Below are 13,672 nucleotides of genomic sequence, written 5' to 3'. Positions count from 1 at the left end.
GAGTTTTCGCGTAAAAAATTTGGAGGCATTACTTTTCAGCACGCTCTCTTTTTCTCTGGGATTTGGGTCACTATATTCTTAACATTTCCATAAAACATTAGCCTTAGTGTCACAAGCCAGAGCTCTTGCGAAATTTAGCTCTCTGAGAATCCCGTTAATAAGGGCTTCTTCTCAGTCATCCACCCACTATTGGTCTTTCGTCATGCTGTTTACATTCATTTACAATGATCCAGCGTATGTACTTACCAAAGTTAACGTTTCGTCGCTTGACAGACCGTTCTTTCGTGTCACTTTCCTAACAACATCTGTTTCAGGAGTTTATGTTCACTGAGGCGATTTTTTAACTCTTTTGGGTTATCAACAAATCACATAGTTGAATCACTTAAGCATAAACTAAACCCATTAATTAGCCTACAAGTTCAAGTATAAATATGTATTTTGCCAAGGGACAAAATGTCTGAATGGAGGACAGCCCAACATGTGTGCGATCTTCATACCTACAGTGGTAGATGTAACTGACAATAGTGAGAGAATACTTACTGGAGCGCCAAAGAATCTGGTATAGGCTTGCGTATTCAAATAGAGAGATACATAAACAAGCAGAATACGACGCTGCGGTCGACAACGTCTACCTACGACAAGTGTCTGGCGCAGCTGTTAGATCGGTTAATGTTGCCACAATGGCATGTTACAAAGATTTAAGTGAATCTGAACGTGGCGTTACAGTCGGCGCACGAGAGATGAGACACAGCGTGTCCGAGGTAGCCATGAATTGGGGATTTTCCCGTACGACCACTTCGCGAGTGTACCATAGTATCAGGAATCAAGTAAAACATCAAATCTTCGACATCGCTACGACAGGAATAAGATCCTGCAACAACGGGACCGATGACGACTTCTGCAAATTGCTGTAGATTTCAGTTCTGGGCCATCAACAAGTGTCAGCGTGCGAAACATTCAACGAAATATCGTCGATATGGGCTTTCGGAGCCGAAGGCCCACTCATGGACCCTTCATGACTGCACGAGACAAAGCTTTATGCCTCGCCTGAGGCCGTCAACACTGAGACTGGACTGTTGATTACTGGAAACACGTTGCCTAGTTGGAGGAGTTTCGCTTCAAATTGTATCGAGCGGATGGACTTGTACGGGTATGGAGACAACCTCGTGAACCGATGGACTCTGCATGTCAGCAGGGGTCTGTTGAAGCTGGTAGAGGATCTGTAATGTGTGGGTCGCGTGCAGTTGGAGTGACTTGGGATCCCTGATACGTGTAGAAAAGACTGACAGGTGACACGTACGTAAGTATATTGTCCGATCACCTGCATTAATTCGTGTCAATTGTGGATTCCGACGGTCTTGGGCAAATCCAGCAGGACAATGCGACACTCCGCACTTCAAGAATTGCTACAGAGTGGTTCCAGAAACACTCCTCTGAGCTTGAACACTTCTACTGGCCATCAAACTTGCCAGACATTAACATTACTGAGCATATCTGGGATGCCTTGGAACGTGCTGTTCAGAACTGATCTCCAACCCCTCGTACTCTTACGGATTTATGGACAGCCCTACAGGACTGATGGTGGTAGTTACCCCAAGCACTACTTCATATATTAGTCGAGTCGATGCCACGTCGCGTTGCAGCATTTCTGTGTGCTCACGGGGCCGTACTTAATATTAGGCAGGTGTACCAATTTCTTTGGCTCTTCATTGTATAAAAGAAAAGAACTTTAGTGTCTGAATCAAGAACTGAGACTTCTACAATTACTGTCATCGTGGCCAAAATTGTTTGACTGCAGTTGTACATGATGCACAGTTACAGCGTGTGAATGTATCTGCTTTTACGAAAGTAAGACGATGAAATTGCTCTAAGGGTGCTACTAAAATATCATAAAAAATTGTACAAGAATAACACCTTTGGTGATAGCTGTGGAGTGAGAAGAGAGATTAAAATCTCCGTCAGACAGCGCAAGGCTTTGTTCGCGGCGTGTACGCTAGAATGAGAGCGCAGTGCCAGGGGTACTCACTGGAGGGCGCGCGGCGGCTTGAAGCTGACGTCGATGCGGTAGACGGTGTCGGTGTGCAGCTTGACGGTCTTGAGCTGCTTGAAGCGCTGCGTCTGCTCCATCTTGCAGAAGACGGGCCCGCCGTCGGGCTCCTTCTTCATGGAGAGCGTGACGCGGAAGGTGCCGCCGGCGCCGGGAGACTGCTGCCGCGCGGCCTGCGCGGCCGTGGGCGTGGGCGGGCTCTGCATGTGCTGTGCGGGGGCGCCACTGCCGCCGCCCCTCGCATGCTGACGCCCTGCGGGCAGAGCGAGTCCGGGGCTCAGCACAGTGGCTGCACAGCGGGGTGCGTCGCAGGCGCAACGCAGTGGGTGGTGGAAGGTCAGAGGTGTAGGCGTTCGTGATCAGAGGTAGTGCGTGATTGATGAGCTTCAGAGGCTCAGCACACTGTACAGTGGGCAGTGGAAGGTCAGAGGCGTAGGTGTTCGTGATCAGAGGTAGTGCATGATTGAAGGTCAGAGGTGTAGGTGTTTGTGATCAGAGGTAGTGCATGATTGAAGAATAGTTTCGAAGGCTCAGCACACTGGACAGTGGGCAGTGGAAGGTCAGAAGTGTAGGTGTTCGTGATCAGAGGTAGTGTGTGATTGAAGGTCAGAGGTGTAGGTCTTTGTGATCAGAGGTAGTGCGTGATTGATGAGGAGCTTCAGAGGCTTAGCACACTGGACAGTGGGCAGTGGAATGTCAGAGGTGTAGGTGTTCGTGATCAGAGGTAGTGTGTGATTGATGAGGAGTTTTGGAGGCTCACCACACCGGACAGTGGGCTGTGGAAGGTCAGAGGCTTAGACGTTCATGATTGAAGGCAGTGCGTGATGAATAAGGAGTGTCTCAAGTCCGGCTCAGTGGGCAGTGAACAATGGAAGGGCAGAGATATAGGGGTTCACGTTCACAGGATCTGGATGATTGAAGAGGAGCGTCATGTTCAGTACAGGAGACAAGGGTGGTGGAACTGGCAAGTGCTACCAGCTCCATCACATATTGTAAGAGGGGCGTTCAATAAGTTAGGACACACATTTATTTCCTGACAGCAGGCTGCTTTCCTTCAATATTCCAATACACCATATTATACTTCACCTGTTTGGTTAAAAAAGCCTTTTTTCAACATAAACTTCATTCAATGCGCCAGCCTTACACCACCTTACTGGAATTGTCTGTATGCCTGAATGGTACCACTCCACTGGTCGACGTTGGAGCCAACGTCTTGTCCATCAATAACCTCCCCATCATCCAAAGTACAGCTTCCTGTGGAGTGCATTCTTCATTGGACCAAGCAGTTGGAAGTCGAAAGGTGAGAGATCTGGGCTGTAGCATGGCTGAGGAAGAAATGGTTCAAATGGCTCTGAGCACTATCTGAGCACATCTGAGGTCATCAGTCCCTTAGATTTAGAATTACTTAAACCTAATTAACCTAGGCACATCACACACATCCATGCCCGAGGCAGGATTCGAACCTCCGAGCGTAGCAGCAGCGCGGTTCCAGAATGAAGCGCCTAGAACGGCTCGGCCATAGCGGCCGGCTGATGAGGGAGAACAGTCCAATGAAGTTCTGTCAGCTTCTCTCGGGTACGCACACTTGTGCTAGTGCTTGCGTAGTCATAGGAAAAGAGACGTTCGATTACATCACCTAGAATGAGTGTCTCCGCACGTTTCAACAGCCGGCCGAAGTGGCCGTGCGGTTAAAGGCGCTGCAGTCTGGAACCGCAAGACCGCTACGGTCGCAGGTTCGAATCCTGCCTCGGGCATGGGTGTTTGTGATGTCCTTAGGTTAGTTAGGTTTAACTAGTTCTAAGTTCTAGGGGACTAATGACCTCAGCAGTTGAGTCCCATAGTGCTCAGAGCCATTTGAACCATTTTGAACGTTTCAACATTGCAGGAGTCATGAGAGAGATCAGACAGGTTTGCGCGGGCTTGTTGCGATGATGACAGACGCCTTGCCAAACGGCTTATAGGTCTTTTCTTCACTGCCAGGTCTCTGAAGACATTTTTCAATCGCCTATGAATATCTGAGATACTGTGTTTTCACTCCAAAACTAACTCAATGCCAGCTCTCTGCTTGGAACGCATCTCAGTTAAGTACTCTATTTTGGAGGCTACATATAGCGCCATCACCTATAACAACTTGAAAAAACCATAAGGACTAAAGCGGGAATATTCCATGATGTCCCACAAAAAATTGTGCATTTTTCTTAACCGAAACTGGCCGAGAAAAAAATAATTACGTTACTTATAGAACGCACCTCGTCAAATACCATACTCACATTAAATTCCTGACAATCCAATGGAATCAAAATTTTAAATCAGAGAACCTAATTCATTCTTACACATTTTTCATATACAGAACTAATTTACAGAACTGGCACAAAATTTATTTCCAATTTGAAATTGTATTAGAATTTGAAATTGAAAATTATAGTTTAAAATTTTGTATATATATATATATATATATATGTATACACGCCCAAGGTGATTTTAATTAAAGTTAAACGCTCAAAACGCTGTAGAAATAACACCGTTGTCAGAATGCGTCACATTGCAACGGAATATTATCGGAGAAGGGGCAAAACGTGTGGCAGAAGGAAAAACGTGAAAACGGATCAATAAATGGCACTGTATGTATCAGAATACGCAAATGATAACACCTGTCATGTGCACGACCCATTGAAGTTACTATAAACACGCCGGGTACACACGGCTTTTCCTCCTTTCGCGTCTGCGACGTTCGCCGTGACTGGCTCAATGCAGGATCGCGCTCTGCTTAAAGCTGTATTACAAGAATGATGACTGTGCACACGTCGCTCTGCTGAAGTTCCGGACACTCAAATGTGTGAAAAAAGGCGTTGGTTCGATGAGTGCCATGGGTCTGGGGAAAATGATTCGGAAATCGAAAAGACTAGTTCTTTTGGTGTGCAACCTGGTATACGGAGGAAACCAATTAATTCAACGTCAGTGGAAGCAGCTGTCACAGCGATGCAGGAGGAAACGAGTGGTGATGTGGAAACGTGTAGTGCATGGAGAATTGCCCGAACATTGGACACATCCGTGAGCACGGTGCGTTAAATCCTATAAAACATCCTTCTTTGCTATCCATTCAAGATTACCCGTGCGCACGCCTTGCTTCCTGTTGACCTGCCAGCAAGAGAGACCTTTGCTTTAGAATTTCTTGCTCGCATGGAAGTAGACAATGAGTGGCCGCGGAAGATTTTGTGGACAGACGAAGCCCACTTCCATCTGACAGGATATGTCAATACAAGGAATTGTCGAATATGGGCTACGGAAAATCCACACGCAAATCAACCAATACCACTTCATCCTGAAAAAGTCACTGTGTGGTTTGGGTTTACGGCATCATTTATCATAGAGACAGGTGCTTCCGGCCTTGTTATCTGTACCGTCACTTGTAAGCGCTGTGAGTCTCTTTTGCACAACCACGTGTGCATGTATGGATATGTCGATGGGATCATTTTTATGCAAGATGGCGCACCTCCACACATTAAAAAATCCAGTTAAGCAGCTGCTGAAGCGCCATTTCGGAAATGTTAGAATTGCCAGCCACTATTTCCCTACAGCCTGACCGTTCCGATCACTTCATCATAATCTGTGTGACTTCTGGCTGTGAGGCTATCTGAAAGATGTTGTGTTCAGTGTTCCGATTGCTAACTCGTAGCTGCATTGACGGCACGCATCGCGCAACACATTCCGAACGTAGCCCTGGAAACACTTCGATTAGTTGTGGAACATGCTGTTTCTCGATATCAGCTTGTTGCAGAAAACTGTGGACAGCATATTGAACATGTTTTGCACCAGACACGGAAATTAATAATCTTATTTGATTTTGATTGATGCTTTTTATGCTCTTTTCCGCCTCAGGACAATTAAAAACCGATTTTTCCCATCCGATGTACGTAACTAACAGTATGACACCTGTACACCCATGCTCACTGAGTAGTACGAAGTGCATTCAAGTTCTAAGGCCTCCGATTTTTGCTCTAATTAACTACTCACCCGAAACTGGCGTTACTTCTCGACGTAATCGACCTGCAGACGTACACATTTTTCACAACGCTGACGCCATGATTCCATGGCAGCGGCGAAGGCTTCTTTAGGAGTCTGTTTTGACCACTCGAAAATCGCTGAGGCAATAGCAGCACGGCTGGTGAATGTGCGGCCACGGAGAGTGTCTTTCATTGTTGGAAAAAGCCAAAAGTCACTAGGAGCCAGGTCAGGTGAGTAGGGAGCATGAGGAATCACTTCAAAGTTGTTATCACGAAGAAACTGTTGCGTAACGTTAGCTCGATGTGCGGGTGCGTTGTCTTGGTGAAACAGCACACGCACAGCACTTCCTGGACGTTTTTGTTGCAGTGCAGGAAGGAATTTGTTCTTCAAAACATTTTCGTAGGATGCACCTGCTACCGTAGTGTCCTTTGGAACGCAATGGGTAAGGATTACGCCCTCGCTGTCCCAGAACATGGACACCATCATTTTTTCAGCACTGGCGGTTACCCGAAATTGTTTTGGCGGCGGTGAATCTGTATGCTTCTATTGAGCTGACTGGCGCTTTGTTTCTGGATTGAAAAATGGCATCCATGTCTCATCCATTGTCACAACCGACGAAAAGAAAGTCACATTCATGCTGACGTTGCACGTCAACATTGCTTGGCAACATGCCACACGGGCAGCCATGTGGTCGTCCGTCAGCATTCGTGGCACCCACCTGGATGACACTTTTCGCATTTTCAGTTCGTCATGCAGGATTGTGTGCACAGAACCCACAGAAATGCCAACTCTGGAGGCGATCTGTTCAACAGTCATTCGGCGATCCCCCAAAACAATTCTCTCCACTTTCTCGATCGTGTCGTCAGACCGGCTTGTGCGAGCCCGAGGTTGTTTCGGTTTGTTGTCACACGATGTTCTGCCTACATTAAACTGTCGCACCCACGAACTCACTTTCGACACATCCATAACTCCATCACCACATGTCTCCTTCAACTGTCGCTGAATTTCAATTGGTTTCACACCACACAAATTCAGAAAATGAATGATTGCACGCTGTTCAAATAAGGAAAACGTCGCCATTTTAAGTATTTAAAACAGTTCTCATTCTCGGCGCTGGCGGTAAAATTCCATCTGCCGTATGGTGCTGCCATCTCTGGGACGTATTGACAATGAACGCGGCCTCATTTTAAAACAATGCGCATGTTTGTATCTCTTTCCAGTCCGGAGAAAAAAAATCGGTGGCCTTAGAACTTGCATGCACCTCATATAGTTTGCCTAACGTCAAACGTACACCTTAGGCATTGTTAAATCATTCATTTGTGATTTGTAGTCAACTACTATTAAATTATGATGCTTACAGCGCCATCTATTGCAAAATTTGAACTATTTATTTGTCTTCTGCCATAAGTTTTTCCCCTTTCCGATAATATTCCGTTGCAAATTTACGTCATTCTGAACCATTGTGTTATTTCTACAACGGTTTGGAAGTTAAACTTTAACCCTGTATATTTACACACATCGAAAACGTTTTGCATGACCCCAGTACCCAGAACTCCTGAAGATAGACGTTGACTGTGGATATTGTATCACATACACAGTCCCTTTGACTGTTCAGAGATGTCACTGAATCCTCCCAAAGATGTGAACAACAATGCATGAGCAGCGTCTATTAGACGGAGGGGGTGCGACAGCCGATCAGTTCCAGTCATTCCACCAGCAAAGAGGTACCTGTAGTTCAACCATGCGTACACGGTCAATAGCGCTGTTCGATTGCCTCCTCATTGTTACTTTGTGCCAGGAAGGGCTCTCAACAAAGGAAGTATACAGGCGTCTCGGAATGAAACAAAGCCATGTTGTTCGGACATGGAGTTACAGAGAGACAGGAACTGTCGATGACATTCCTCGTCAGGCCGCCCAATGACTACTACTGCAGTGGCTGACCGCTACCTACGGATTACGTGGCTCGGAGGAACCCTGACAGCAACACCGCCATGTTGAATAATGCTTTTCGTGCAGCCACAGGACGTCGTGTTACGACTCAAACTGCGCGCAGTAGGCGGCATGATGCGCAGACTCACTCCCGACGTCCATGGCGAGGTCCATCTTTGCAATCACGATACCATGCAGCGCAGTACAGGTGGGGCCAACAGCATGCCGAATGGACCGCTCAGGATTGGCATCACATTCTCTTCACCGATGAGTGTCGCATATGCCTTCAACCAGACAATCGTCGGAGACGTGTTTAGGGCAACCAGGTCAGGCTGAATGCCTTGGACACACTGTCCAGCAAGTGCAGCAAGGTGGAGGTTTCCTGCTGTTTTGGGATGGCATTATGTCGCGCCGACGTACGCCGCTGGTGGTCATGCAAGGCGCCGTAACAGCTGTACGATACTATAATGCCATCCTCCGACCGATAGTTCAACCATATCGGCAGCATTTGGCGAGGCATTCGTATTCATGGACGACAATTCGCGCACCCATCGTGCACATCTTGTGAATTAATTCCTTCAGCCGGCCGAAGTGGCCGTGCGGTTAAAGGCGCTGCAGTCTGGAACCCCAGGACCGCTACGGTCGCAGGTTCGAATCCTGCCTTGGGCATGGATGTTTGTGTTGTCCTTAGGTTAGTTAGGTTTAACTAGTTCTAAGTTCTAGGGGACTAATGACCTCAGCAGTTGAGTCCCATAGTGCTCAGAGCCATTTGAACCATTTCTGAATTCCTTCAGGATAACGACATTGCTCGACTAGAGTAGTCAGCATGTTCTCCGGACGTGAACCCTATCGAACATGCCTGGGATAGATTGAAAAGGGCTGCTTATGGACGACGCGATCCACCAACCACGCTAAGGGATCTACGTCGAATCGCCGCTGAGGAGTGGGACAATCTCGACCAACTGTACCTTGATGAACTTGTGGATAGTAGTTGTTGTTGTGGTCTTCAGTCCTAAGACTGGTTTGATGCAGCTCTCCATGCTACTCTATCCTGTGCAAGCTTCTTCATCTCCCAGTACCTACTGCAACCTACATCCTTCTGAATCTGCTTAGTGTATTGATCTCTTGGTCTCCCTCTACGATTTTTACCCTCCACGCTGCCCTCCAATGCTAAATTTGTGATCCCTTGATGCCTCAAAACATGTCCTACCAAACGGTCCCTTCTTCTAGTCAAGTTGTGCCACAAACTCCTCTTCTCCCCAATTCTATTCAATACCTCCTCATTAGTTATGTGAGCTACCCATCTAATCTTCAGCATTCTTCTGTAGCACCACATTTCGAAAGCTTCTATTCTCCTCCTGTCCGAACTATTTATCGTCCATGTTTCACTTCCATACATGGCTACACTCCATACAAATACTTTCAGAAACGACTTCCTGACACTTAAATCTATACTCGATGTTTACAAATTTTTCTTCTTCAGAAACGCTTTCCTTGCCATTGCCAGTCTACATTTTATATCCTCTCTACTTCGACCATCATCAGTTATTTTACTCCCTAAATAGCAAAACTCCTTTACTACTTTAAGTGTCTCATTTCCTAATCTAATTCCCTCAGCATCACCCGACTTAATTAGACTACATTCCATTATCCTCGTTTTGCTTTTGTTGATGTTCATCTTATATCCTCCTTTCAACAACTTTGTCCATTCCGTTCAACTGCTCTTCCAAGTCCTTTGCTGTCTCTGACAGAATTACAATGTCATCGGCGAACCTCAAAGTTTTTACTTCTTCTCATTGAATTTTAATACCTACTCCGAATTTTTCTTTTGTTTCCTTTACTGCTTGCTGAATATACAGATTGAATAACATCGGGGAGAGGCTACAACCCTGTCTCACTCCTTTCCCAACCACTGCTTCCCTTTCATGCCCCTCGACTCTTATAACTGCCATCTGGTTCCTGTACAAATTGTAAATAGCCTTTCGCTCCCTGTATTTTACCCCTGCAAACTTCAGAATTTGAATGAGAGTATTCCAGTTAACATTGTCAAAAGCTTTCTCTAAGTCTACAAATGCTAGAGACGTAGGTTTGCCTTTTCTTAATCTTTCTTCTAAGATAAGTCGTAAGGTTATTATTGCCTCACGTGTTCCAACATTTCTACGGAATCCAAACTGATCTTCCCCGAGGTCCGCTTCTACCAGTTTTTCCATTCGTCTGTACAGAATTCGCGTTAGTATTTTGCAGCTGTGACTTATTAAACTGATAGTTCGGTAATTTTCACATCTGTCAACACCTGCTTTCTTTGGGATTGGAATTATTATATTCTTCTTGAAGTCTGAGGGTATTTCGCCTGTCTCATACATCTTGCCCACCAGATGGTTGAGTTTTGCCATGACTGGCTCTCCCAAGGCCATCAGTAGTTCTAATGGAATGTTGTCTACTCCTGGGGCCTTGTTTCGACTCAGATCTTTCAGTGCTCTGTCAAACTCTTCACGCAGTATCTTATCCTCGTTTTGATCTTGTGGATAGTATGCATGATAGTATTGCATCAGTGCAAGAGAGCGTGTTACTGGGTATTTGAGGTACCGGTGTGTACAGGAATCTGGAAAACCACCTCTGAAAGTCTCGCTGTATGGTGGTAAAACATGCAATGTGTAGTTTTCATTAGCAATAAAAAGGGCGGAAATGATGTTAATGTTGATCTCTATTCCAGTTTTCTGTACAGGTTCCGGACTTCTCGGAACCGAGGTGATGCAAATCTTTTTTTGATGTGCGTATACGCTTTAGCTGTAAAATCGATATTTTTTAATATCACTGAATTGTGACTTCTTGTATCTTTGTACTTGTTGATCACTTTAAGTAGACAGTGATTGCTCGGTGGGTAATGGCGTGAGTTTTGTGCATCGATATTCGTCACGTTGATATGGACTTGTTATGTTAAAAAATGGAAACCAATTTGTGAAATTATACTGTATTGTGACATGAAGAAAATGAGAGAAATGAAAACACTTAATGACGCAATGTACAAATTGTGGAAGAGAACACAATGATATTCCTAGACATGACAATGATTATTTCAGCAAGCCACATGTTTCAATGAGCCGTATTTTCAACGAAGATGGACACATTTTGCATTTAATTTTTATTTCAGACTGAATTCTCGTTTAAAATGGGTGCACACACTTCGAGATGTAACTTCTAAAATAAATGCGCGTAAACGATTATTTGTATTGGGATCATTGGAGAGTTCGTGACGAAGGGTAAATGCGTAGGTGTTTGTAATCGCAGGCAGTGGATGATGGATGAGAAATGTCTCAGGTTCAGCACAGTGCCCAATGGGCAATGCAGGGTGAGAGGTGTAGGTCTTAATAATCACAGATTCAGCACAGTGGGCAGTGGAAGGTGAAAGATATAGGTGTTCATGATCACAGACAGAGGTTGGTGGATGTGGAATGCCTCAGTTTCTGCAGAGTGGGTAGTGTGCAGGGGGAGGTGAAAAGAGTATGTCCTCGTAATCACAGATAGTGGATGATGGATGAATGGTGTCTCAGGTTCAGCACAGTGTGCAGTGAGTGGTTAAAAGATAGAAGAACTCATGGTCACAGGACATCTGTCGGTGGATGACATTTGTCTCATGCTCAGCATTGTGTGCAGCAGGGTACCAAAATGCAGAAGAGGTCACATTGACGAAACGTTGGTTGGTAGATGAGGATTATCTTAGCCTCAGAATGAAGGAATGTTGAGGGTCAAAGTACAGAAGAAGTCATCGCCACAGGACCTTGGTTTCTGGGCAGTCTGGACACAGGCTCAGCACAGTGGATGATGAGGGATATGGGAAGCAGGTGACTGACTCATCGCAATGTCTATTCGATTCTCATATGGGTGATGCATACGGTCTAAGGGATGAATATCATGGCCCATAGTAAGAGGAGGTCTCACATTGAGCTAAGTGGATAATGCGAGTTGCAGCTTGGAACAGGTCACTGCAGCTGGACATTGGAGGGTAGGGAGAGTGGCGCACTGAAGATTCACCAAAAAATGGTTCAAGTGGCTCTAAGCACAATGGGACTTAACATCTGAGGTCATCAGTGCCATAGACTTAGAACTACTTAAATTTAACTAACCTAAGGACAACACACACATCCATGCCCGAGGCAGGGTTCGAACCTGCGACCGAAGCAGCAGCGCGGTTCCGGACTGAATCGCCTAGAACCGCTCGGCCACAGTGACCGGCTGAAGATTCACCACAACCGAGAAATGTCACAGGCTCAGTGGTGGGGGTGACGGGCAGTCTAGGCTGAAGGTTGTAGGTGCACTTAGCATGTAGTGTCTGCTAGACAAAGGGAGAAATCTCAAGTTCAATACAGTGAAGAACGAGAATTCAAGCATGGAGCATGTTAGTGCATGATGACCGTTTCGAGGAGGACGAGGGAGGAGGAGAGAGATCGCAGGTCCAGTGCAGCAACACAATAGCGAATGTCAGAAGTTCAGCATAATGCATACGATCGGTCTGGGAAGGAGGTTGTAGGCTTTCTCAGCACACAAAATAGTGGTTATTCAAGAGCTGGAGGTCTCAAGCTGGGTACAGTACAAAATGAGAGCTCAAGCGTGGAGAATGTTACTGCTGCAGCTCCGTGAAGAGGGGAGATATCGTAGGCTCGCCACAGTGAGAGGATGTATCAGGTTCAACAAAGTGGATGGAGAGCGGTCTGTGAAGCAATGCGCAGGAGATCTGTTACCTGGTTGGAAGCGAGAAACTGTCATCGAACTCTCGTAATTAATAGTTCACCCCATCCCTAGAAAGAGACCTGCTGAAGAATGTGCTGACCAGGGGGATTGAATGTTTGATCTCATTGGGACACAGTCTTTCAGTGCCACTGAGAACATCCCGTTGGAAGATCAAATCTTCCTCACGTTTCGGAAGCTGCAACTCTACTGGTTGAATGAAGTGTGGGATGCCAACTACACTGTCAATAGTTCACCAGTACCAACACAAGAGGTGTACAGTTAGTGTACGCTGTGGCTGCGTCCACCAGGAAGTTAAGAGTTGTTCCTGTGTGGCTGCGTTGTGCAGTTTCGACTGACGCCAAATTAGGAAGCGATCATTATTGACACCAGGACTGAAGCTGCTCCCAGTGGTAAATAAAGCTTTGTGTCATTCATCCTTTTGACCACATACTCAGTACCCCATGAGAGGCGGGCGACACGATGATGAGATAGGAGAGGAAGACTGGCGATCACGAAGCGTGCTTATAACCAAGCTCCAAGTAAATGGTTCTTTGTTATTGCAGCTGCCATTGACTTTGGTCCTAATGGAGACCGCTGTCACAGTGAAATCGGCAACGGTCGATCACCTTGCGCAGCGACCCAGGAGTGAATGACAAACACGTCTACCTTCCTTGAAAGGCCGGCAACAACGTCCGTATATAAGTGACATTTCCTTTCGAAAAGTTTACAAAATAATCATACCGCTACGCGCACGTCGACAATACAGTGCCACTGACTACAGTTTTTACAGAACCATACTCGTCGGTCTGAAGCTCTGACTTACGAGGTGCATTCAAGTTCTAAGGCCTCCGATTTTTTTTCTCCAGACTGGAAAGAGATACAAACATGCGCATTGTTTTAAAATGAGGCCGCGTTCATTGTCAATACGTCCCAGAGATGGCAGCACCGTATGGCATATGGAAT

General features: G+C 46.0%; 1 protein-coding gene across 1 annotated transcript in view; it reads right to left on the bottom strand.

The window, feature by feature from the left end:
- LOC126419343 (CB1 cannabinoid receptor-interacting protein 1-like) overlaps positions 1–13,672 on the bottom strand; it is a 1,399,014-nt gene that overhangs the window by 829,586 nt on the left and 555,756 nt on the right. The window contains exon 2 of the mRNA XM_050086528.1: positions 2,027–2,300. Coding sequence (XP_049942485.1) covers positions 2,027–2,253 — 227 coding nt within the window. The 5' untranslated portion in view covers positions 2,254–2,300. The remainder of the gene's footprint in view (positions 1–2,026; positions 2,301–13,672) is intronic.

This window comes from Schistocerca serialis, chromosome 9 (genome assembly GCF_023864345.2).
Source record: "Schistocerca serialis cubense isolate TAMUIC-IGC-003099 chromosome 9, iqSchSeri2.2, whole genome shotgun sequence".
In the NCBI taxonomy this organism is placed as follows: domain Eukaryota; kingdom Metazoa; phylum Arthropoda; class Insecta; order Orthoptera; family Acrididae; genus Schistocerca; species Schistocerca serialis.
The sequence above is the reverse complement of the archived record's forward strand: the minus strand, read 5'-3'. Positions and strand labels throughout refer to the sequence as shown.